This window comes from Ruditapes philippinarum, unplaced genomic scaffold (genome assembly GCF_026571515.1).
Source record: "Ruditapes philippinarum isolate M1 unplaced genomic scaffold, ASM2657151v2 ctg4236_1_1_1_1, whole genome shotgun sequence".
Classification (NCBI taxonomy): domain Eukaryota; kingdom Metazoa; phylum Mollusca; class Bivalvia; order Venerida; family Veneridae; genus Ruditapes; species Ruditapes philippinarum.
This window is the reverse complement of record NW_026854867.1, coordinates 9,178-36,403: the sequence shown is the minus strand read 5'-3', so window position 1 is coordinate 36,403 and position 27,226 is coordinate 9,178. Positions and strand designations below refer to the sequence as shown.

Sequence of the window (27,226 nt, the reverse complement as noted above, 5' to 3'; positions counted from 1 at the left end):
GAAGGGTGAAAAAGCAAATTTGTTGACTGTCAGACAAAAATTACGTGATTACAGATTCTTAATTTATTATACAGGTACCTCAGGGTATGAGGAGTAAACATGATTTGACAACTTTACTTATTAGAACAAAAAGCAAGGTATCAGTGCCCGAGTGGTTATGGTCATTTGCTTCAAGCCCCTTCCCTCTCACCTATGTATGTTTGAGCCACACCTGCATCTTCCAATATTTCATGTGAAATCTATTGAAAGCTATACATGTAGCTTATAGAACATCCGTGGTTCTACACAGGTGCCCTCTTGTGCCTGAAATAATGCACAAAGGGGCATGATAGCCTGAGGTCTTCCTCCACCAGTGAAGCTGAAAAGTCGCCATATGACCTATACTGTGTTGGTGCGACATAAAGCCCAACCAAAACTCATAAAGCCTTTAAATTGAGCAATTTTAAGATAGAAAACTCTGTATTTTATTTTGAGTTATATTCTGCATAATTTATGATATATATGTATAAAATTATGACAATATTGCCATAGTCCAGATATTTACAAATACAACTAATAAGCACTATGTTTAAAACGTAATCAGTGAGTCGTTCAAAATAACATAAGTAATTCCATTCAACAGAACGCCAGATATTAAAACTCATTGAAGAGATGCAAGTTGAGGTGTTTGAGGGGTTTTTCCGGATGATTTCCTGTCAGTAGCTAAGCTGTAATCTGGGTCTGTTGAAACTTGAACTGAATCAAAAAGTAAGGGCGTAGCATTTTTCTTCCATCCAACGGCACATTCGATCATGCGCATCAACTTCCGACATAATTCGATTTTCTCTGCCTGTTCCTACAAGAAGAAATGTAGATTATTCAGGGGACAAAACTGTTGCAATTTCATAAACGAGTCTTAAAAATTACAAAAGTTGGGAGGATTTCATCTCACCAGCTGAACTTTTAAACACATTTTATGAAAAGTATTAAAATTAAGGTTATCATCCAGGAAAAAAAGCAGATGTTCTGAATTATTTTGTAGTATGTCGTCCAACTAATTTGAAATTAACATTACATTGATTGCTTTCAATAAACTCAATTTTTGTATGGTTTTATATCATAAATATAAGGATCAAATGAAGATTTATCAATATTGTAAGTTCCAAAAAGCATTATTTGTAAAGATATTACCAAATTTACATTTCATGTTAATCAAGGGAGGTAATTAGAAATTTATTTTCTATAAAGTGTAAGTCAAATTTTTCAATAAGAAATGAATGAATATATTTTAATGATTACATACAATGTTTGTTTGTTTGTTTCATTTTACACCTTTTCCCAACAGTATTTCAGTCATATAGGCGGGTAGTTTTCTAACCATCGTTCCTGGAGAGTAACACCAGTACTAAACTACCTTCCTCTGCGCTAAACTACCAAAGCATCTTCCGGGAATCGAACCCATGCAAGAGAGGCAACTGGATTAGAAGTCATCAACTCTAACCACTCGACCACAGAGGCAATACATATAATATGGACAAATATTTGCAGTACATATTTTACATATTCTTCGATGTTTAAAAATTGTTTTAGAAGCATAATTATATACATATATAAAATTTCACTTAAGTGTGGTAACAACCTTGATTACAACATACAGGATCTTTAAATTTACACTGACTATAGAAGATAAAGTTTACCTCAGTATCACAGAACAACACCTGTATGTCACATTTGGTAGCTAAATTTTTCAGCTGAGTTCTCTCAACCCCCTCGTCTGTACACTGCCCTGTAGTGAAATATAAACCGATATCGTTCATCACATTAATAAAATTTGTTTATCACTATAATATAATTTCCCTTGATACTAAATATATTGAGTCCAAATAAGAATATATATTATTCTAACTTTGAGTGCATTATTGACTGATATCGCACAATTTACTATTTCGATGCTTCTACATCTTTATTTAGATTCACACAATTTATTATGTATACAAAAATAAATCGGTTTCCTACGAAATAAATTAAAAACAGTACAAACTTGTGGATTCTTAAAAATGTGACTAGCAGGAATACATTCTGTATACATGTAAATGTATACCAAGAAACCCAGTTTCGAGTCCCAGTCAAGCTGTGTTTTTAGTAACACACTATGATATGTTATACCATGGACTGTTTCCTGTATCGGTTTCACTTACAAGCAAATCAAAATATTCAAACTTAACAAATTAGTCTACCATGAATGTTGAAACTTCCTCTCTCTAACTAAAAGCATGTTTTATACATTGTACAATTGATTTATATTTTATAGAAAAAAAACATTTCCATACCTTTTGTGTTAGCAACAATTATCGATTTCCCGATGAAGTATGAAACATCCAGCTGCCCCATGCTTGTTACCAACCCCTTCATACTGGAATGTAAAACTTGAAATAAGAACAGGTTGCAATAAAATTAAATTTACTTCCTGAAATAATACAAACACTTTACAGCTCTATACAATTGTATTTGCTGGTCTATAGTTTACAAAAATATTGTTTATATGTCAATAAATAATAATCCCAAAATGCCTATCTGAAAGAAATGCCTTTGTTATAGGAAATAGAGAAAAATGAACATGTACAAAACTCATTGCTTTAAATAAAGAACAACATTCTGTCATTTCTTTGTTTTAACTCTTTTTGAAAATCAACCATAATACTATAATTACCATTTATAAACTTTATAAAAATATTTCCTTACATATTGCTTTAGCAATATGGCGAGTATTTATTAAGTCAAAATCTACAGTACTGTATACATGTATATAAGGCTTGGAATATTATTTGTTTCTCCTGATTATTACTTTTTCTGTTATCGCACCTTATTTTCTGTTGGCTTTTTTTAATTAAAGTATTAAATAATTAACAATCAAGATATCTTATTACAAAAACATTTGAAGCAAAGATATTATTTATTATCAATAGAGCAAAAGCCTTACATGGTTTTAAAAGACACAATTTTAGGTTTGCATAAAATTGGCTAATTTTCCGATGTTATAACGGGACCAAAACCATTTGTTAACATAGTCACGCGCTCTTGTTATAGCCCGGTTTTACCTATGCACAATACATAAAGGGCCAAGTAAAGAAACAAAATATTGAAATTATTGATTCGAGGGCCTCAATCGCATAAGGACGAGCAGAATTCAAGTAACTAGATCTATGCCGGATATACGGCATATAGACATCGCCGTTAATCTTGGTTGTCGCCCTTTCTAAGAAACGGACAGTTGTCAATGTAAACAAATAAATATCATTCAGTTTAACCCTCAAATCAACTTACAAAAAAAGATAACACAAAATGAATATGAGAAAATATTTTTTTATTGATGTTTATATCGATAAATGCACTTATATTTCTTTAAGAGAATAATGTTTAGTGCCTGATATTCTTTTATAAAATTGTGAGCTTGAAAAAAACGATTCTGAGGTCACTGATCTTTTTTCTACCATAATCTGAAATCAAGAATTTCTGAGGGTCATGTTTTGTCTTGGCAGAGTAATTTAATGTTTATTTCTTGAGTTAATAAATCTCCAATGTTAAGCTTTGTTAAATCAATTAAAATTCGAATTTTCGAACGGTTCTGAGCATTTGAATTTCCCAAGTAGTTGGCCCCGGAAAAATAAAACACATATGTAAAACATGAAGAATTGAATAAATACCGTCCAAGCAAAAAGATTTAGTGTATGTGTTTTGTATTTAATATACACCATGAATCTTTTTAAATTTGTATGCTATAATAGCGTCAACGCACATTTATTTCGTGTTATAAAGTATGCAGAGTCCCTTGGAACTGTTGGAGCCCTCACCCTACCGGGCTCAGGCACCAACCATTCCTCAGGACTCTGCAGACGTTATAACACGAAAAAACCGTTAACCCTATAAAATAACTTCGGTATGTATACATCACTAACTGATCAAATGTCATATCGCTGAAATCAAATAATTTTAAGCCATGAGCATAAACACATAGCGTTCTCTCAAAGTATACTTTAGTTTTAATAGTGAAATTACATGTAACTGTTTCTTTCAAAGTTAATGTAGAAAATAAGTGGTTCTTATAATTGAAAGTGAATATAGAAATTAAGTGGATCATATTGAGTTTAAAAGGAAATTAAGTGGTTCTTATAAAATTAATATAGATTATAAAGTTAATAAAGAAGTTACGTTGATCTTATACAGTAAAGAAGGAAATAAGTGGTTCATATAAAGTGCAAACTTGTGCCTGATAAAACACACAGCACGGCACTTACTCCTTGCTTGATAGGTGACAAAAGTATCAGAATTTTTAATTTTAAATCTCAATTGAAGCACATATTTATAATCAATTGACTTCTTATAATTAGTTAATCATAGATAAATTACCTGTCTTTATTAGCCATGTGCATTGTAAAACATACAAAGTGAATATTTTCATCTGATAAGTCTCTGTTGTCTGGTAACGGAAGACAGGTGCAGGTCAATCTGTAGTTGATAATATAAAACAAAAATAATTATATGTAATAATAACTCATATTAAATTTTAATATGAGTTATTATTACATATAATTATTTTTGTTTAATAAATACACAGCACTACTAGGAATATACATGTATAAACATTAATGACAAATTTCTGACAAATATTTTCTTGATGTCTCTTTGTCAAGTTAACGTCATGCACCAGTGAATTACAATCCTTAGACACCTAAGTGACCTTAAACTTAGGGAAATGAGAAGTCTCTGACTTAGTATTATTAAACCCCTTTTAAAACATAATTAACCGGTATCAAATGCCTATAGTGGTGCGATACAGACAGAAGATTAATACTAATGCCTCATTTACTGGAAAAGAGTCAACTCGGCCCTATACCAACTCGGCACGGGTCAACTCGGCACGGGTCAACTCGGCCCACTTTACAAAAATATATATCATATTAACTTTGCTTTGCATGTTGTTAAGGTAAATGAATGATTAGAAATATCTTATTATAAAATAATTACACTTTGTACTTCTGCCGAAATAAAGTATATTTAGAAAAAAAGTTATTTATTTGTCTTTCAGATTCGATAAAATTAATATAGATCTAATAAAAATGTGTTTTCTTAGATGCATTTTGTTTGTAAAGTAATATTCAAAAAAGTATTTAAAAAAGTTATTACATCAATTAAAAGCTGGTGATCTTAGCTTCCTCTCAGTGTATATTTCAATACATTGTTTGACACTGAAGGTATTTAAATTTACGGTTAAACCTACCACGAGTCAGAAATACAGTGAGAAACGCAATCGGTTATCTTTACTCGCAATTCTACTGATAAGAAAAGCCTGTCTGCTGCTAGTTCGGAAACTGTCAATCCGGGTATTATAAATAATTACAATAATCACAATAAATAGTGATAACACAAACCTAAATATTAATAATTGAAAAGTGGGCCGAGTTGACCCGTGCCGAGTTTGAATAGGGCCGAGCTGACTCGGGGGCCGAGTACGTTTTAGGGCCGAGCTGACCCGGATTCTCATTTACTCCCACTATCTGGCAGAAGTAGAGGGCTGGGCATCATTTTACATCTTACTACTTCAGGGTTATTCATAAATTACATATAACACAAATATAACCTACACTTTGAGATTGATTGCTTTTCCCATATCTATCAAACACTTGGAGATTACATGTTTTCCAGTACCCTCTGACCCGACAAGCTGAAATATACAAAAGAATAGAATGAAATAGATCCACGATATTTAGTCTTGTACTAAACTTGTAGTATGCCTTTCCAGTTTGAAGCCCTTAAATGGTTTTTGAAAGGTTAACAATATGGTGTTTCGTTGAACTGCTCTTAGTATCACGGTAGGATATTACTGGAACATACGATACGTTATAGTACATCCCAGGATATTAAGATAAAAATAAAGCAAGAAGACTTTTAAAATTAAGCATGAAGACTTTTAGTTCACGATCTGCAAACGGATCAATCAATAAGATTAAACTACCTTCATTAAAAAGTCAATGCATTAACCGTATTCAGTACTTACCAAAACATTTGTCTGTGATGAGTTCATCTTTACAGTAGCTGTCAAAATCTCCCGCCATAAAATATTGGTAAATATAATTACGAATACATGTATTGTAGATTCCCGTCATCACTGATTTTTTTCTTCTTTAATATTTAGATATATCATATGGTGTTAAATGATATATCACTTTTATCATTGAAATCTGTTAAAATATTGTTGAGTTTTCATCGTTTTTTCATCCTATATTTCTTTAATGTACACACTCACATTTGGATGGATGTATCGAAGTACGAAACTATCCACTACTTTGTTTACATTCCTGAGCAAAATGGCGGACGAAGCGCTTTCGAGAGCAGGTTTACACTTTGATGAGTTGAATAAGATAAGAGTTCTTGAACCAGAAGTACAGTCGCAGACAACTGAACTTAAAGAAGAATGTAAAGACTTTGTTGACAGTACGTGAGACGGTTTTTACTTATAAACTTTTATGTAAATACACTTCTTCTGTCGGAATTTCTTACCCCACCCACTAAAATTTATAACACAGATGCAGGTTTCGAAATTTTCAGGACGAAAAGTCTTTCCTGGGCAGACTGATTGTAAAAACGACAATGATAATTAATAAAAGGTGAAGGGACATAGTATTTCTGATAATTGATAGGAGTCTAAACACTTCCAAGGGTAATGTAAAAATTCGCCACAGTAACAATTCAATCATAAAATGAAATAAAAAAGGTTTTCATCAACAATTTGAAGATAGGTGTGAAACGGTTTGTATTTGATCACGGAGTGAATTGTTATTTACTTGTGGCAAATGGTTATTTCACTATGGTGAATCGTTATTGTTGTGAATCGTTACTAATTCAGCACTTGCAGTGACTGTGCACAAAAGCTGCCATGATTTTCCTGGGATTATTTTCCCAACCAGAAACCTTATTTATATCCCCTCTATACATAAAACCACAAAATATACTTTTACAATGAATGCCAATATACATGTAATAACAATTCCAAAGACATCCATAAACCTTTATCGTCCTTGTTTACATTGCGTACCAGCAACTGTCAAACCATTTCAACATGAGATTATGTTGTTTCTATGAGTATGTTCAGTTTTTATTTGTATATGGTCATGGAAATTAATATAATAAACAGTTCCATTTTCTTCTCAAGCAAACTGTTATTTTATTTTCAACTGTCAATGACAGGTATATATACATGTGTTTTATTATGACAATAATTTTATAAATGGCTGGCCAAATAAATCAAAACTAACACAGTTTCTAGACATCTGATTGGTTGGTTCACAGTATTAAAGTATACAGGGTAAAATTTAATATTGCTGATTAAATGTTATAGTTATAGTAAACAGTTTGTTACATTTATTTATTGTTTTAAAAGGTATATTTTCTAGCAGTAACTTTTAAAGATTACTTAGGACTGATTATGATGGATGACCATGTCATTATGTACAGTGTTTTATGAAATTTAAATTTGTGGTAATATATATAACCAGGATAAAATCCCTTCTCAAAACCAGCTACTACTCAAACTCCTTCTGATAAACATCACACTTTGCCCGTAAATTGGAATGCTCTGCCTCAAGCTGTCTACCCTGGATCAGTCTAGTTTAGGGGTAACTAAACTGTGCCATGAATTCTTAGCATACTCTGAGTCTGACACACACCTGCATAAAATACTCAAAAGGGTGTGATGTAATATCTATCAAATAATCAGTCCATTAAAAGATAGGGTGTGATTCAGTATCTATCTATCTATCAGTAGATACATAGATAAACTTTAAGACTCTGGAAGTCCCTATCCCTGTCAGTCAAATTTAGTGCTAGTCTCAGAATATTCTCTGATAGGCTGATGGTGATTATACCTATAAGTCATTTTGGCATTTATGTTTCACATTGACTTAGTTTCTTCCTGTTGTAACAATTCAGAATTTCATTTTTAAATAAATTTTCTCCCAACTATTTTCATCCAGTAATAATCAGAAATCACTTGTTGGATTGTAACATGAAGATGTAGATCTAATGATTGGGTCGTGCTTTTGCAGAAATTTACCAATTCAGGATCCTGCATCTATAGACATTAATTTTTACCATTGATATGCCCACATGGATGCCAAATTTGTAACTGTTGCATCAAAGTAGATGCACAAAAATATAATATTGTATTTACTGGTTTCATAAATCTTGCTTAAAATCTTCATGAAAAACCTTGCAGCACTTAAATGTACACATACATGCTATATAATTATGACTATATATATGACATAATAATATTTATGCAAGTACCAATACTTTGGGTTTAGTAAAAATTTAAAAAATTAGACTGCTTGATGGTTGGACCCCTTTAACTAGTGGTTGGACCACTTTTATAACAGAAACTGCACCCTTGGAACTTGAAAGTGATATGTAAATCTGTGCTTTGGCAATGACTGAATCACTTTAAATAATTGGCATTTCTTGATTTTTTTCAGAAATTGGAGATTTTCAGAAAATTGTCGGAACATTTATTGAAGTTGTAGACAATGTTTCAAAAGAAGTTGAAAAAGAAAAAATGAAGGTAAGCATCAAAATGTTGGAAGTATTTGCAGAGTATCCACATTATACATACATGTATAAACTTGATCTTGTGTCCTAATCTAAATATCTTCATATTTCCATATTCTGCCCTTTTTGTGGCAACAGAAATGTATGTACCAAGATTCAGCCAGCTCATCCTTCCTTTTGATCATGGTCTATACTGTTGGATATTTATTCAGTACTTTTTAAAAATTATTTTAAAATTTTCCATCAAAAGGATGAATGGTTTAGTCCACATTGAAAGATAGATAAGTTTATTTAAGAAATTTAGTGATAAAAAAGGTATAGAAGTTACATGTATATAAAAAATAGATTGAAATTAAAGTAATTTACTAAAAGAAATTTTTAGAAAATCTCGTGACTTACTTGGGCCCCAAACTATGGAATAATATCCCTCTCTCCATTCGTAAATCTGAAACTGTTGGAAAATCCCAAGCGTCCTATATCAGTTGGAATCTGTCTTAAGTAACTTGATCTTACATAGATTTAGTGTAAAGTAATGTGTGTTCATGCATTGTACATGTATTTTGAATATGTATTGTGTTTTTAATTATTGATTGTTTTATAAAGTAATATATTATTATATTTTGTGTTTTCATGTGTATATGTATTTTGAAAACTTCACTGTATAACCATGATGTAAATTATGTATATTTTATGTATATTTATGTTTTTGAGGCCCACATGGAAGATTGGGAAACCAAATGTGTAGCCTCAGTAAATAAAGACTTAATTACTTACTTACTTACTTACTAAGATATTCATGTTTAAATTGATCAAAATTTTTGTATGTACATGTTTATGATGTTAGCAACAAATCTCGGACTAAGTATTAAAACAACTTATCTGGAAATTTACTTGGTTATATCATCATAAGAACTGTTTGTACTGTGAAGAAGTCTTTCTCACAACATATACAAGTTTCTTTATCTGTTGCACGATCCTTTTATAATACCTTGACTTGAAATTACTAAGAGTCCTCTAGGGGGAGTTACCCTTGTGGTTTCTAATTGTGACTATTTGTTAATCAAAATTACTAATAGATATGTCACAAACTGCGTGACAACTGTTGCTTGGTATTAAACATAATCATAACTTTTGCAAACTTTTTCAGGCGATTGGCTCAAGGAATTTACTGAAATCTATTGCTAAACAAAGGGAGGCACAACAACAACAACTTCAGGCATTGATAGCTGAGAGAAAAATGCAGCTAGAAAGGTGAGATGAGGATGATGATAATGATGGTGAAACTTTGATGATGATTGTGAAATTATGATGATGATGAAATTAGTATGATGGTGAAATTATGATGATGATGGATGATGATAATCATGCCAAAATAATGATGATGATGTTGATAGTCATGTGGAGCTAAGTTATCACCCATGAAATATTAGATACTATCTATATCTTGCAATAAAGTGTTTAATATTAAAAGTAAATTTCTGTATCAGTTAAGGAAATATTTGGTAGTTACATGTTATATTAAATGTCAAATAAATTTATTTTCTTGTTTACTTGACATTGCAAACTTGAAAAAAATTTAATTGCTATTTCTATGCACCAGTATTATAAGATAGTAGTAACCCAGACATTCAACCCTTATTGCTTGAAAAAAATATGTTACTAAATTGTGTATTTAATTTAAAGTAGTGCAGAATACTGCCCTTGGTTTATACAGAATTTATTTCAGTCCGATTGTGTAGGAAGCTTTAAACCTGCAACTTGACTATTTAAGCCACTAGATGGCGCTGGGGCAGATTTTCATGGTATTTTTGACATGCTTCACATCTAACAGCCCTTTTTTGAAATAGTAAAATAACCAAGAAGTATTTTACCTAAAAACTTTTTGTATAACTTCTTTGCAACATTTGAAATAAAATGGCAGAGAAAATATCACAAAAGATTCACTTAAATGTACTTTGTGGAAAAAAAATCAGTTAACTGTCAAAAATTTGAAAATCCCGGGCGGAGTTAATGGGGTCATGAACTGCAGGTTGTAAACAAATACACGTGGCAGTGTTAACTTTCCAGTAGAAACTTGAAATATTACTCTAGGAAGGGAGCTGCTGATCAGTAATCGTCTGCTATAGTGTTTGTTTACATCAGCTAATTTTAGCACAGGTACAGCGTCCTTTGCATGATTTATCTGATAAACACGCCTACAAAATTCTCCCTACTAGGGCAGGGATTTTTGCGGCTTTAAGCTTAAAGACCACTTTTTTTATACCATCCAGTACTGAGCGATAAGTGTAAAGTGTTTTTTGATCATCTAAAACATATAATTTCTTTCTTGTTTTTCAGATTAAGAATTCAATATGAAAATTTACAGAAAGAAGAAAGTGAACAGAATGAATTTATAGAACAGTTTATTCTGCAGAAATAGTTGTGAACCGTTTTCTATGTTGTCATAAATTATTGTGTTTCACGTCCATTCCGTCCACCATTTCATAGAGGGTTGATTTTATTGTTGATATACCAGTAGATAATTTGTACTGTTTCTTAGAAGAAAATGTGATACATGTGTATAAATAGGATCAATTTCACAAAAAAATTATTTTGTCCAAGTCCTCTTGGCAGTAAATTTTGGCACAAGTTTTGATTTGTATACATATATACATGTCTTGAGGCAGTAATATACTTTAAAGGCATTAATGTATAATTTATCTTTTGATATTTATAGATCTGAGATGTTTAATTTTCTTTAAAAATCATATGAAATTTCATATGATTATAGAACCATACTGAAAATTATTAAGAATGCATTGCATATATGCATTGCATACAGATTTCAAAATACTTAAATAGTGGTGCACTGGAATTGGTTTCAAGCCATACTTCGGATAAAGTATTTCAAAGAATATATGAATGAGCAATCCACTACCTTGCAGGATTAATGGTCTGCCAGATAAAATGTACTAATGGACAGTGCCCCTTTATTAAGGTCTTTATCTTTTGTTGTTTACCTCAAGAAAACTGAAATAATGTATGGATTGTCATCAGAGGTATTCCTCCATGTTTAAAGTTTGAATACCGAATGAATAGAAGTATTTCAAGATGACATAATAACTATCCTATGTATTCTTTTCCTAATTTAAGTGATAGTAAAAAATTGCAATTATGTTGAGGGGTAATAATAGCTTTTTCTGACAATAAAAATATATATTTATACACTTGTGCAAGAAAATTAATTTAAACAGTGATACTTTAAGCCAAGAAAATTATGCAGGAAATTATACAAATTAATTTATTTAGAGACACCTTAAGACTAAGAAATTAAATCACTTGGTACATGTATCTATTTTGTTCTTTTCATTTCTCATTCATTAGCCGTCTTTTGAATATCAATTATCATTTTATTACTTTTTTCATTGTGATAAAATAATGTTGTAAAAACATTGTTACTGGTACATGTATTTAATTAAAATAATTAAAAAAACACACACACATGCTGTTTGTCTTTTATATTGCTGTATTTTCTTCATTGTTCTAAGGTACACCTATGACACTAGTGGTTTGTGTTTCTTGGTTACTTTGGTCATATTATCGTATGGCACTTGGCCATTTCTCTGTACGTCCATTAGTCACATCGATATTTATTTAACAACTTGAGGAATATCAAGTATGCTGTTGTCATACTAGTAGACATTTGCAGCTTATAATGAGGAACAGGGATTGAGGATCGAGGACAAGTTATATGAAGGGATTATCTCAGAATGATCTAACATTTTATAATAAACACGGTTTTTAAATAACGGATAACACCATGCTGGTGTCAACGATAATTTGTGTTTGTATTGCGTGATATTGTCATTGTCCTGAATAATATTATTCCTGTAGCTCTACTTTAGGTGAGATGTTCCATCAATAGCCCTCACCGCCATAATTATGTACTCGCATTTGTTTAATGAGTACATCGTTTAAAATAAAAACATGGAATTAAAGACCGGATCCTGTCTTTCACTGACGATACACTTATACCTTTTTCAAATAATGTTCTGAACAATAGTGTTCATTGCCTCTTGGGATGTTTTATTTAAAGAATAATGTAAGTGTTTAGGGTGTCTCTTATCATAACTCGAATAACTTGTATCTATGTTTGCATTTGAATACATTTCTGCCACTTCAGTGAGAATCATGGTGGGATTATAAGTAAGCAAAATCCTACAGAAATAAATGAACCAGATATTAAGTAAGCATGCTTAAGAGAAACGTTGAAACTACATAAGTATTTACATCATAAATCGGTTACCCCAAATCTGCACCGAATTCTTAATAAATTTTGACATCGTGTAAAAAATAGCTTTCAAACCCTCGGTTAATTGCAAGCAATAAAATTCATCATTGTCCATTTTACTGACGCATTATGCTGATGTACTTTTAATATTTCATATAATTATAATCTTTATCCTCCATCAGGCTTTTAGTAGACAGTCTTATTCGACTGAGGAAGGTTATTTGTTCAAGCCACGTGATACCAAATACATGAAAATGGTACTGGCAGCTCCTGGCTTGGCGCTCAGCATTTTAACAGCAGTGAAAAATGTTATCGAAGGCAAGCAATAGCCCATCTCTGTTTCATGTGGGAAATATGATTGTGCACTGTTAATGAAAAAAATAAAAAAATCTACAAAACAACAATTTTTCTTCAAATTTATATGACAGGCCATGTTTAAACATGAAAAAACGCGATTTAGGGTAATTTCAAGTATTTTCATCATTTTCAGTTAATGAAAAAAATAAAAAAATCTACAAAACAACAATTTTTCTTCAAATTTATATGACAGGCCATGTTTAAACATGAAAAAACGCGATTTAGGGTAATTTCAAGTATTTTCATCATTTTCAGTTAACCCATTACTTCATATACACGCCTTTTAACGCCTTTTTCACCCCCCCCCCTTTTTGTTGTCTCAAATGATGAAAAATTGCCTTATTTAGGCCCCAAACACTTGTTTTTGTTTGAGAAATGCTGTTAAAAAAAGTGACCTCTTTTTCGGCGCGGCCCCCCAACCAAAAGATACATCAGGGGGTTGCCAGAAGGGGGATGTGCCCCCTTCTGTTTTGGGGGTTTGAAGGGGGGCGGAGTCCCCCTCATCGCCAAGAAAATTTTGGACTTGTGAGAGGCTGTAAATGACCCCAGATTGATCATAAGGTAACGTGTAACCAACGCTGAAAAGCATTTGACTCTATCTCAATCCATTGATAAGTTGCAGCACTTTGAAATCAATTTTGATGGAAAAAATCAACGCAAAATAGTGATTTTTGGCAATTTTGAGATGTCCCCTCGTTGCCATGGTAACAGAAAATTTAAGTCTGAGCATGTTGTTGCAAGGACAATGGTCCAGTCAACATTTGTGCCAAGTTTGATTAGTGTTGAAGCAGTTTTTATAGTATTATAGCAATTTGAACTTGTAACGGGAGACTTTTCAATGAAAACAGCCATTTTTCACAAAATGCTCATGAAGCAATGGGTTAAGAGAACCTGTTCAGGTCCTACAATAGACGGACTATCAGTATATTACTAAAAAGTGTTGAAATATCTGGAAAGAAGTGATCCCTCGGGAGAATTAAAAACAGCAAAAGAAATCATGAAAATGCACTCGGTTTGATTGGGTTGTACATGATTGATAATAAAAGTGCAACAACCCTCACGCCCCCTAGCACCGGCTTAAGCGGGACTCAACTCTCAACACTTAAGAATTCTGGACTATTATCCTAAAGGACCAGAAAAATATAGCAACACTATATAAACACTATATAAATATAGCATTAAACACCGATTCAGTAACTCAATCCATTTAAATATTTTCAAATTATATCCAGCGCTTTAGGCTGTACAACGTCTTGAAAGACGTCTTTTGAGTTAAGAATACAAAAAAGGACCCAAAAAACCCAACAGTTAAGTGCAGTCCCTATGGAAAGACCGGGCATCTAAACCAAGTGCAAGCTTTAGCGGCTCACACGCAGCAGTCATTGCTAGGTCAAGCTTCGATAAATCTTAACAGATGTATAAATGAGGCCAACATTGATAGCTGACCAGCAGCGTCGCTCTCGCCTAGTCCCGAGACAACTCAAACGAGGACCAGTCTCACATGAACTGCACAACCGAGGCCGTAGTCAAGACGCCAAGATATCCGTGCTCAAGCTGCAAAACGTTTTGACATCATTAAAGGACGAAAACATTGATGCACGTCAGCGCACTAAACAAAACAACCGTCAACGCAAACGACCATTGGCTGAGCTAATTAGAAAAGTTCCGAATTTATTTAGGGAACTTAGCATTAGTTCGTCTTGCAATCACTCAAATGAAAATTAAGATGTAAAGAAGAAACACAGTAAGATATCCTGGCCTTATTTCAAGTGTTCATAATATGTGTTGAGATGACCCCTCAATATTAACGTAACTGTTCCTCGATAATTGTTCCCGACATTATGTCGCAAATGTCTAGTAGGATGGTCGTGGCCAGTACATGACCCAAATTGATTTTGAGGTCAGTAGGTCAAAAGTCAAGGTCATAGTGACAGTTAAAGTAAAGTACTTTTCAGCTCAATCACTAGAAAAGGAATAAGCCCTAGGTTGATAAACAAGAGGGCCCTTGGGCCCTGGGTCGCTCACCTGAGGCATGTATGTATGCCTGTATTAGAGTTTGCTAAGGCAAACATTCTACATTCAATTGAACTGGGTAAAAGGTGATCTCAGTTTTAAAAACGTTTCCCAAAGCACTGATCAGGTGACTTTAATAGTTTCTGAACCTATTTGACCTATTAGTTTGAAAAAAGCACTAGTTCTTGTTGTCATAATATGTTGACAAATGGTTATGTGTGTTCATGTGGCAAATCAAAATTCAACAAGAGGGTCATGATGGCCCTGAAAACATCTTCTGACTGGAAGTAGGTTATAAGGTGAAGGTTAAAATTTAAACTATAACATTACATATCTTTAAGTCTTAAGAGGGTAAATTTTTTAAGATGAACTGGTAAGTAATGCAATGGCTGTTTTCTGGTCTCGCACCAGAGGTAAATTTTTTAAGATGAACTGGTAAGTAATGCAATGGCTGTTTTCTGGGCTCGCACCGGATTTTATTGTGTGGAGATTTTTTCAGTACAGCAGTAGATAATCTTGTGATCTGACCAGTAAGTTTCTACTGTACCCACAGTGGCATCAATATTTGTTATTATCAAGTCTAATGCTGATAGATTATCAGTTGTAGGTTCAATAAGACGTAATCTACAGTTAAGCTTATCATACAAATACTGCAAAACACCCCTATGATATTTTAAAACATCAATATTAAAATCACCTAGAATAACCAAAGGCTTATGAGGTACCAAATGTGGAAAGAGTTTCTCTGTCAGCACAGTGCGAAAAGCAGAATCTGACATTTTTGGAGATTTATACAATACCACAACTTGCATTTCACTTAATTCTCTTGCAACATTCAGAAGAACAAATTCAAAATTCTGGGAGCTAAAGCTGTCTGTAGATTTTATTAAAACATCATCTTTGACATAAATAAGTAACCCATGCGGAGGTCTTTCAGATGTTGATGTAGTACACTGGTCATTGCGTATTAAATGGTATCCCTGTATCTGATAGGAAGAATCATTATCATTTTCATGTAATCTAGTTTCTGCCAATCCAATAATATCACAAGACAACAATCCCTGGTCATGTTTCACATCAATGAAATGCTTGTTTAATGACCTACAATTGTTAAATGCAATTTTAAAATCCATATTTGAAAATACATGTATAGATTCCAAGGGGACATAACACACTTCTAGAGAAGCATCTTTAAGCAATCTCTCCATTTCTGTTTTAACTTGTTCATCAACTTGTAAAGCCTGCTCATTAAAATTGAGAATTTGAAGCTTTTCTAAAGACCTTACCCTACTTAATGCAACATAATGAAGGTGAGGAACTTTTCGTGTTTTTCTTTGGGATAGGTCAATCACGACAATATCTAGTGTTGTTCCTTGTGCTCTATGAACTGATCTCCCAGCAGAAGGTTGTAATGGAAACTGGATTCTTTCAAAAGTTTTTTTGTTATATGTGAAGGTCCTTGTGATATCAAATGTTGGTGTCCAATTTTCATTTATTTGTGTGTGATAAAAGCCTCGATTCTTATATTTTAATCTAGTTCCACAACCAGCTTTCAAATCCACAAATTGTACCCATATGATACTAGGACGTTGTGTTTCCTTCAGTTTATACTCTATGAACTTTACAACACATGATGCACCATTTGCAAGTCCATCTTCAGTATTTGTATTGACTGTTAAATCATACAACATTCCTACAACAATATCCAATGAACAATGAAGATTAGCAGTTCTGTTTGGATCTGTGGGCAATCTTTTGATAGCCTCTTCTTGTTTATCCTTTGACAATTTTGGTGAAACAACAGAATCATGACAAAGAATGGACACTTTTTGATTGTTTGAACTGTTTTAGAAGTGTGTCATTGAAAATATGCATGTAATAATTTTCAGCAAATAGATGTGGGGAGTTTACTTGATAATTCTTAGCACTGGATTCAACTTCACAACCTTTAAGGACCATTTTATCTTCTGTTGTCAGCGAGTTAATTCTCAGCCTGTTTAATAAGTCTGCAAATTGTAAATCATCCTTTTGTCTCATTACTTCTGACAACTCATACATAACAAACAGTTCTTTCCATAAGTTCATGGACAAAGATGCAGCATCATGACTTAAATCATTAAATATCCAACCACCATTTATAGGTTTTAATTGGAATAAATCTCCCACTGCGATAATGCTTACACCTCCAAATGGTTTGCGAGTACCTTTTAATTCTTGAAGTCTCTGACTTATGAAACTCATCATAGTATTACTAACCATTGAAATTTCATCAATTATGACAACAGATAAATCTCGATATTTGGATCTGAATGTATTTAAGCTGTCACATGTTAATGTTTGGTCAGACTGTTTGTATTTCTGTTTAAATGCGGACGAAATAGTAGAGCCATTTATATTGAAAGCTGCTTTTCCAGTATATGCACACAAGAGTACCCTTATATCATCAGTATTTTCTCCTTCTTTCAAATTAAGCATTCTATATAGTGTTTGATACAATGCTCTTATAACAACACTTTTACCAACACCAGCACCACCAGAAAGAAATGTATATAAAGGTGCATCTTTTGTTTTTATCCAGTGAACAACATGATTGTAAAATTCTTTCTGTTTTGAGTTCAACGAACGCAGAAGAGCTCTGTACTCAGCATCTGGTAAAATATTTTCATTAGAACTGATTTGTGCAGATGAAATGGAACATCCAATTTCTATGCCAATATCATATTCTCTTTGTTCAGTAACTCTATCAGGATTGAAATATATAAATGTTTCTGACTCTACTGGTTCTTCTTCAGCAGTTTCTGCTTCTTCTTCCTGAGTTCCAGGAGCGATTTCATCATATGCATTATATTCTGCTTCAGCCATATTTCTTGCTAATTCTAACTCATCAACATGATGTTCATAACATGCACATTTTTCATTTACAGCGTTTTGGACCGATTCATACTGTTCTTTGTATGTTGCAAAATGTCCAAGTAAATCTTTTTCTTCATTTCTCCATGGATAAAAAAGAAGTAGTTTTTCTCTATAATAGTTTTCTTCATCTGTTTTTTTATTAAATCTTACATACCTAATGATTTTTGAATTACGGCGTTTTCTGATTTTTATACCACTTTTCAGTATACAAATGTTTTGGCAATCATCAAAATATTCATCATCTGACATTCCAGCAATATTTTCATCATCATTTTGTTCTGAATAACCTATATCTTTTTTATTATCTGGGTAAACCACTTCTAATTGTGACACATAATCAGCTAAGCAATATTTATCTAGAGCCTTTGGACGTTTTGAATATCTTTTTATCACATTATCGGACATGATATCAGTTGAGTCTGCAGGCAACTCATCAAGATCAGACTTGGGTTTTAACAATTGTACTCTTTGGTTTGGTACAGAAGTGTTTATGAATACAACATCTCTTGTACTTCTGGTCAAGGGCATTTGCAAAACTAGATAGACAGCTTCCTGTGCACTCACTTCAACACTGTTCGAAAACACATTGCCAATGTGTCTTACTTGCCTTTTTATATCTAGGTTGCCATTTCTTGCTTCCTTTGCAGCAGCATACATAAGATTACTCATACCACGTTGTGATTTACTTATATATGAAACAATATACATGGCACAAGCATATGGATCCAAGACAAATTGTATGTCAGTATTTGCTTTCCATGCTTTCAATACTACGTCATTGTATAAATTTACACGTATCTCATTTGGATTTCTTTTCAAAAACACCTTGGGAGAATTTAATGAACTTCTAATGCATTTAATGTAATCATCCTCATTCATCTGTACAATATCTGACAAAAAATTCTCAAAAGACATATTATATCCATATTTCTCATCATTCATTTTTTTTCTGAATTTTTTCATATTGTTTGAGATATTTCTCCTTGTCATTTTCAAGTGGAAATAACACCATTGTTTTTTGCAGAGGTGGTAATGGATAACCAAAACGGCATATACGATCTTGTTTTTTTTCTACACGTTCTTGAATGTTTATGGATTTGGATGTCTACCAAGGCCCCTACAAATTCATTGTTAACTGAACATTTTAAGTACTGGTCCACAAATGCTGCTATCTCTTCAATTGTGTCTACATTTAATTTTGGAGCATTTTCTACCCACACAATCATATGAATATGTGGAGATCCACGTTGTTGGAATTCAACTCTATAAAAATAATCTGTCACTTTACCTAATGGATTATGATCACTTTTAAGAACAGTATTTATAAAATTCTGAACTCTATGGTCAAAAAACCTAGAACAAGTAACTGGATCTGACTGAATCAATTTTATTTTTTGTTCCCAAGTGAGGTTTTTGTGTCGCCTCTACGGAGTAAGTGGCGACATATAGGGATCACTTCTCCGTCGTCTGTCTGTCCGTCTGTCCGTCTGTCTGTCTGTCTGTCCGTCCGTCCGTCACAAAACTTGTCCGGACTACTGCTCATAAACTACTGGTGCAATTTCATCCAAACTTTACAGGAATGATCAGTACCAAGTCTAGTTGTGCATATTGTCAGGATTTTCCGGTTCAATGATTTTTGTCAGAGTTATGGCCCTTTAATAATTTTTAATTTTAAAGTTTGTCCGGACTAATTCTCTTATACCACTAATGCAATTTCAATGAAACTTTACAGGATTGATCTGTAGCTCAAGTCCTTGCGCATATTGCACTGGTTTTTCCGGTTGAATGATTTTTGGTCGAGTTATGGCCCTTTGATAAAAAGGTTTCTTTTTCTGTGTGTTGCCAGATACACAAAAGCTTGTCCGGACTACTCCTCATAAACTACTGGTGCAATTTCATCCAAACTTTACACGAATGATCAGTACCAAGTCTAGTTGTGCATATTGTCAGCATTTTCCGGTTCAATGATTTTTGTTTGAGTTATGGCCCTTTAAAAATTTTATTTTTAAAGTTTGTCCAGAACTACTTCTCTTATACCACTTACGCAATTTCAATGAAACTTTACAGGATTGATCTGTAGCTCAAGTCCTTGCGCATATTGCACGGGTTTTCCGGTTGAATGATTTTTGGCCGAGTTATGGCCCTTTGATAAAAAGGTGCTTTTTTTCTGTGTGTTGCCAGATACGCAAAAGTTTGTCCGGACTACTCCTCATAAACTACTGGTGCAATTTTATCCAAACTTTACAGGAATGATCAGTACAAAGTGGTTAGTCTAGTTGTGCACTGTCCGTCTGTCTGTCCGTCTGTCACAAAATTTGTCCCAACATGAAATTGGCCATCATGAGGCGACACATGTGATTACTGATCGCTCTTGTCTATTTGTTCATCACTGTACTTATCTTTTTCATTTAGATTTGCAAGGATTTTAAGAAGATCTGTCCATCTGGTATCAGCAGAAGACAAGGACATAAACCAAGTTGGTATACCTAACTGTCTTAGCATTGCATAAACATCTTTCTTTCTGGATTCTAAGTAAGCTGGACTGTTTCTTAGCTGTTTGAACAAATAGTAACCTTGATCATTTTTTACAATTGTATCCATGCATTCACCACTTCTTGCCTGGGCAGCAGTTAATTTGTTTGTACCAGTCTGAATTCTTCTAACAGCTAAATTTGACTTGTCATTTAATTGTTTCATCTGTATTTTTTTAATTTAAAAAATATGTTAGGCACACTGTTTGCTGCTCGTCTATCTTGACTTCGAAGTTCCCACTTGGCAATGTCACCATAATGAACTGGTACTTTTCTTTGTTCATTATCAATTCGCCTTTGACCACAAAATATGCTAGGAAAACACAGATACTCTGAATCTTTATCTTGGAAAATACTAAGTGGTCGCTGACCCTCACCAGGTGCAAATGTAAAAGTAGCATGTCTGTTTTCAATATCTGCATCATCTAAAAGAGTGTCAATAATTCCAACATTTTCATTTAAAAACTTTCTTCAGCATCAGAGTCATATAAATCTTCTACTACTGAATGCAAAATTTTATTTTCGGTATTTTTTTATTTTTGCACAGTCAATAACTTCACTAACACAGTCTTCAAAGTCAACAGTGCTCAGTGTTTTATATAGCTTAATATTTTCCTCAAAATATTTGTGCAATGTTTTGGACACACATTATCACTGGAACAATGAGAAAATCATTATATGCATCTCTATTATCATCAGTGTCACACTCCGGCACAATTTCAGATGTTACTTTTGACTCAAAAAATTCATTTATGACTTCATTACAGTTTTCTGTAACAATCCTTAATCCACTGCTCATCAATGCTAATATTTTGCATTTTTATAAAGATTGCTTTTGTTCATCAACCAATGTAAAGCTACAAGTACTCGAAGTGGCCGAACATTTTCAGAAAAATGCACAAGACTGAAAAGACATCTTTTTCTTTAATTTCACAGCTACAGTAATGTTTTCATTCATGGGTCTTGGTAGAGTGTTTACAACTGGTTGGATATCAACTGGAACATTAACAACATTCCCTTTTATAGATAATTGACGCCCCCTTGGTAGTTCTCTAATTTGCATAATGGAATGCGCAAGGCTATTAAACGTTCTTCCAGAGGAAACAGATCCAATTCTTTTGGTTTTGTTTGGCCACTCCATTCCATTTTAAAACTGACAATGCAGGTTTTTTTAATCTCCCTTTTTTAATATTATGCTTACATGTAGCACATATCCATTCTTTATCATCTACTGACTTTAGACCAGTTAAGTACTTATTTTTGTCTTTAGAAGTCAAAGTAAGAACATCTGATACAGATTCCTTAAACCATGTCTGGTGGCATGAACTACAAACATAGATGGACCTTCTTTTATGTTTTGATGGAACTTCGCAATACACACTTCAATATCATTACCACTTTTGATTCGTTTTGCAGTTTATCTTTTCAGCTTCTAAAAATAATGGATTTTTACGTTTTTCAGATTTTCTTTTACAATCTAGTATTTTTTCTTTGCTTTTCTTTCTTTCATCTAATCTCCGCTGTTGCTTAGCAACTCTTTCTTTTTCTAATATGTATGGATTTAACCTTGCCTTTCGTTTTGATTTATTCTGTATCTCAATTTCTTTATGCTTGAATTCAGGACATTTTCGAAATTCTTGTTTTGCTATTTTCTCTTGCTTTAGTTTAAATGGATCCAACCTCGCCTTTTTTTTGGACTTATTCTGTATCTCTATTTCTTTTTGTTTGAATGCACTGTCTGATCTTGCCTTTTGTTTGGATTTATTTTGTATATCAATTTCTTTATGCTTGAATTCTTCGTCTGACCTTGCCTTTCGTTTTGATTTATTTTGTATCTCAATTTCTTTATGCTTGAATTCTTCGTCTGACCTTGCCTTTCGTTTTGATTTATTTTGTATGTCAATTTCTTTCTGCTTGAATTCTTCGTCTAACCTTGCCTTTCGTTTTGATTTATTTTGTATCTCAATTTCTTTATGCTTGAATTCAGGACATTGTCGACATTCTTGTTTTGCTATTTTCTCTTGTTCTAGTTTAAGTGGATCTAATCTTGCCTTTCGTTTTGACCTTAATGTGAATTCTTTATCTTTTACTTTGAATTGATCACTTTGCCTTCGCTTTTGCATGTACAGTCTCATGTAGGCTTTTCTATCACTTTCTCCTTTTTTATCCTTCTGTGCTGTTTTTTGGTATTGGTGTTTAAAGTACTTCCCAATAAGTATTGTATCATTTTTTCATTTTTGTCTTAAACCCAACTGCAGGATAACTATATGTATTTTCTTTTACTTTATGGTAAACAGACTGTTGCTTAATGTTTTTTTTTACTACTTCACATGATTGTTTCATTACTTGGCACGACAGAAATGTTACTGAATTTCTTTTGCTTTTTGTAAAGAAACTGTTTGCCAAAGATCATCAGCATCAGTTTTACTGTTATCAGATATTTTCTGCTGATCTTTAATGTACATATTATGATATTGTGAAGTGCATTTAACTACACTAAAATTTAAAGGCAATATTTCATATTGACTCATTATATCAATATTTGCACTTTCATACATAGCATACATAAATGTCACAAGGTCTTCAAGTTTATCAAAAAGGACATCAAAACAGACTTTCCATCAACATTTGACAGTCCATATTCTCCATGTGAATGTGAATCAAACAGCCAAAAACTCTTCATCTTTAAGAAAAACAGCAGAACAAATTGATCCTATCATGACCAATGCGTGGTGTGCACTCTGAAATGCTTCATGCAAGGCTTGATGTAAAGTTGGCAAGTCTGTATCTCCAAAATGCTGAATAGTCATTCCTGATACAATGCTTCCTTTTCTTATTTCTACAACTTTGGACAAAACATTTACTTGATCCGGCATTTCATCAAGACTTAACAATCGGTGCTTAAATTTACCAAGTTGTTTTAAATTATTAACAACATCCCTGTACAGCATATCTCCAATGTTTAGTACCTCATCAATATTTTCTGTGTTATCAAATCAGAATATTTTGAATATATTAAAGCACATAATGAGTTAATAGTGCATTGACTACCTCTTGTTTGAATAGAAAATCTATTATTTGCTTGACTGAAAGAGCCAAATACTAAGGACAAGCAACTGAAGGGCATACCAGAGCAATAGGTCTCACAGGACTGATCCACATTTTTTCTCTGATCTTTTTGCATTGCAGAAGATGTATTGCATATTCTTTGATTCAAATTTGAGTTTTGTGATAGTATTTGTTCCATTTCGGAATATATAGCATTTGTTTTGTTTGAGTATTGTGTGTTTGCCGTACTGATGAACGGACTTTCATTTGCCGTACTGATGAACGGACTTTGAAGCGCCCTGAATGCTGGTGCGTTGACCAGACCTACATCAGGTGCTTTTTGGGCTCTGAATGCCGTCACATTGACTGGACTTACATCAGTTGCCCCAGCGACCATGTCTGCCGGCACGATGACCGGACCTATGACAGGTGCTGATGGGGCCCTGTCTGCCGGCACGATGACCGGACTTATGACAGGGACTACATCAGGATCTTCTGCCAACATCTGCTCCCTATTCACCAATACTGCCCTCCTGGCCTTTGCCTTCTTCCATGCTTTACTAAGTGGCATGTCTAACTGAAATGATAAATAAGCAAGAGATAGTATACAGATCTTTGAAACATATTTTACAACAACAAAAAAAAAACATGTTTAAATCATTTTTTTTTTAGTGATGAAAAAAAAAATCAGGCACAAAAGACATATTTTTATGTTTATGAGTTAACAAAGATACATATTGTCAAAAGTTGGCATTTCATTATCTCTGGATGTAAGTTGCTTTAATTCACATTGGCTTATACTGATTAAGTTGATGATATTTTAATTGGAATGAACAGGATCAATAAAATACTAAAACTACTTCATCTTGACTTTCTTCTTTATAACAAGCAAAGTCAGTCTTGAAACTCATTGCTACTGCAATTACCACAATTAATTTATGCTAAGACATACCTATCTTATGCTGGAAAGCTATCACTGGAGCAGTTCTCACAGTTTCCAATGAAACAACACTGTGGCAGAAGCACTGAAGTGTCACAACTTAATGTCACAAGGTATTAAGTTTCACAAGCACTATTAAGTGTCACAGGCACTATTAAGTTCACAATGTATTACACGTCACAAGAACAATGCAGAATCACAAATATGCTGTTTCTGTTATATATCACAATGTTATTTCACAAAAAGTTTTGTCAATAAATATTGTTTATCTGTGGCTATCTTTCAAATAGTCTCTTCTATAAATGTTTGTGTCCAATGGGACGATACTATGAAAAATATAATATATTATACCCACCTGGTACAGAAGACACACAAGATACTTGTTTAAGATATACAATTTATAAACTTTATTTAAATAATATCTATCACAATAATTATTGTTCCTTAATGCACCTTATTACATGTATGTAAAACTCTTTATTTCTAAAAACAGGAGCAAAAGTAATAAATATTTCTTTTACTTTACATTTTTACTTAAATCAGAAGGAAATTATATAACAAAGATAAAATAAGCACAAGCATGGTCAGCCAGGTGGTAACATTCCAGTAAGTAAGAGACCCTTTTATTTCACTGATGAAATAATTTAGGATCAAATCTGATCAACTAAGCATGAAAGGAGTAAATATAAACAAATAATGTAAGAATAAATTTATGATTATTAAAATGAAATTTATAATTTTCAAATAGTTTTTCATCAATGGCACATTTTTGGTGAGGTTGGTCTCTTTTCATTTAGTTTAATGGAATATCCACTAATAAGTATGCCGTTCAATAACACTTGTCTGTTCTGTATCGCTATGCAAATATAAAAACAAACAAGATCAAATAAAATCATTTCATTTTGGTGAATAACAGAGTTTACTACATACATTTAGGGAAATCAATGACCCCCGCCCCCCGTTGGGGCAAACTTTAACCCTAGGACATTTATTTCAACAAACTTGGTAGACACTTACTAGAAGATGTTTCATGCTAAATATCTAAGCTCTAGCTCTTTGGTTTTTTAAAAGAAGATTTCTTAAGTTTTTACTTTATACATATATGGAAAACAATGACCCCCCTGGGGCAGGGCCAATTTTTTAAACCTAGGACATTTATTTAAACAAACTTGGTAGACATCCATTAGAAGATGTTTCATGCTAAATATCTAAGCTCTAGCTCTTTGGGTTTTTTAAAAGAAGATTTTTAAGTTTTTACTATATACATATATGGAAAAACAATGACCCCCCCTGGGGCAGGGCCAATTTTGACTCCAGGGCTTTTATTTCAACAAACTTGGTAGACACTTACTAGAAGATGTTTCATGCCAAATATCTTAGCTCTAGCTCTTTGGGTTCTTTAAAAGAAGATTTTTAAGTTTTTACTATATAAATATATGGAAAAACAATGACCCCCCTGGGGCGGGGCCAATTTTGACCCCAGGGCTTTTATTTCAACAAATTTGGTAGACACTCACTAGAAGATGGTTCATGCCAAATATCTAAGCTCTAGCTCCTTGGGTTTTTTAAAAGAAGATTTTTGAAGTTTTTTCTTTTGGTTGCCATGGCAACCAGAGTTCTGCTTGGAATTAAATTCTTTGAACAATTTTTAAAGGTGATCACCAAAGGAACATTCCTGTGAAGTTTGGATGAAATTGGCTCAGCGGTTTATGAGGAGATGTCGTTTAAAGTAAAAGTTTACGGACGACGGACGGACGGACGGACGCCGGACGAAATGCGATCACAAAAGCTCACCCTGTCACATTGTGACAGGTGAGCTAAAAATGGTAGGGAAATTGCCAATGGCAGAAGATGACCCATAGTTGGTATTTAGTTACAATGACACTTGTGAAAATATTTTTTTCACTCAATAACTTGAGAAGGAAAAAGCCTGTATTTGTATAACTTGGTATGGACATTGCCCAGTCAGCAAAGTGGTGCTTATTGGAAAATACTTTACTGGCTGATAACTTGAGAAGGAATAATCCTTAGTTTGTGAAACTAAGAGGTTACATTGACCCTGGTCAGTAATAACCCCCAATTGATTTTGAGGTCAGTAGGTCAAGGTTGATGTAAAACCCTTGTCAATGTATTTTACTGGTTAATTTTTTTTTTAAGCTTGACTATTCAAAGAACGGTGGGGCTTTCCTAGGTAACCTGGTGTTTGGGTAACACTGGTTAAAATTTTACGTGCAATTTTTGTACAACATGATATATCAACATTACTACTTAGGATATTTCCCTGAAGCTTACACAGTCTCGCTTATTTGAGAATTTACTAAAGATAGTGTTTATAAAATGGGTTATTGCTTTTGTGCTATGCTTGCTCAATTGTTTGTGATATAGGGCACAAGTTAAAGATGAAATTTCACATTTCTTCTGGATAAGGAAAATCGCTAGTGCCAATTTTGTAACTTATTCCAGGCACAAATAATTTGAAATCTGTAAGATCTGATTTCTGAGTAAAGAACACCCTAGGGACCTCTTTCATGCTTTATAGTATTTTTAGCTCGACTATTCGAAGAATATGAGAGC

The 27,226-nt window shown here is 33.2% G+C and overlaps 2 protein-coding genes across 2 annotated transcripts; one reads left to right on the top strand and one right to left on the bottom strand.

Annotated features, from left to right (window-relative positions):
* Nucleotides 1-482: 482 nt before the first annotated feature.
* Nucleotides 483-6,153, bottom strand: LOC132741364 (centromere protein M-like). Its single transcript, XM_060729516.1, has 6 exons — nt 6,035-6,153; nt 5,622-5,701; nt 4,387-4,485; nt 2,310-2,392; nt 1,677-1,765; nt 483-835 (listed from the first exon to the last, which is right to left on the bottom strand). Exons 1-6 carry the CDS (start codon nt 6,059-6,061, stop codon nt 641-643), a joined length of 573 nt encoding a protein of 190 aa, XP_060585499.1. The 5' UTR covers nt 6,062-6,153; the 3' UTR covers nt 483-640.
* Nucleotides 6,154-6,311: 158 nt separating this feature from the next.
* LOC132741365 (intraflagellar transport protein 20 homolog) lies at nt 6,312-12,056 on the top strand. The gene is made up of 4 exons (XM_060729517.1): nt 6,312-6,471; nt 8,508-8,593; nt 9,728-9,831; nt 10,918-12,056. The coding sequence occupies exons 1-4, from the start codon at nt 6,345-6,347 to the stop codon at nt 10,997-10,999; spliced, it is 399 nt and encodes a 132-aa protein (XP_060585500.1). The 5' UTR covers nt 6,312-6,344; the 3' UTR covers nt 11,000-12,056.
* Nucleotides 12,057-27,226: the final 15,170 nt, after the last annotated feature.

Excerpts from the sequence above, each read along its gene's own strand:
- LOC132741364 (XM_060729516.1), bottom strand. The coding sequence starts at position 6,061 with ATGAACTCATCACAGACAAATGTTTTG. Across the intron at positions 5,702-6,034 it reads CATCACAGACAAATGTTTTG|CTTGTCGGGTCAGAGGGTAC; the intron begins GTAAGTACTGAA and ends TGTATATTTCAG. Across the intron at positions 836-1,676 it reads TGTTGTTCTGTGATACTGAG|GAACAGGCAGAGAAAATCGA; the intron begins GTAAACTTTATC and ends TTCTTCTTGTAG.
- LOC132741365 (XM_060729517.1), top strand. The coding sequence starts at position 6,345 with ATGGCGGACGAAGCGCTTTCGAGAGCAGGTTTACACTTTGATGAGTTG. Across the intron at positions 6,472-8,507 it reads ATGTAAAGACTTTGTTGACA|AAATTGGAGATTTTCAGAAA; the intron begins GTACGTGAGACG and ends GATTTTTTTCAG. Across the intron at positions 9,832-10,917 it reads AGAAAAATGCAGCTAGAAAG|ATTAAGAATTCAATATGAAA; the intron begins GTGAGATGAGGA and ends CTTGTTTTTCAG.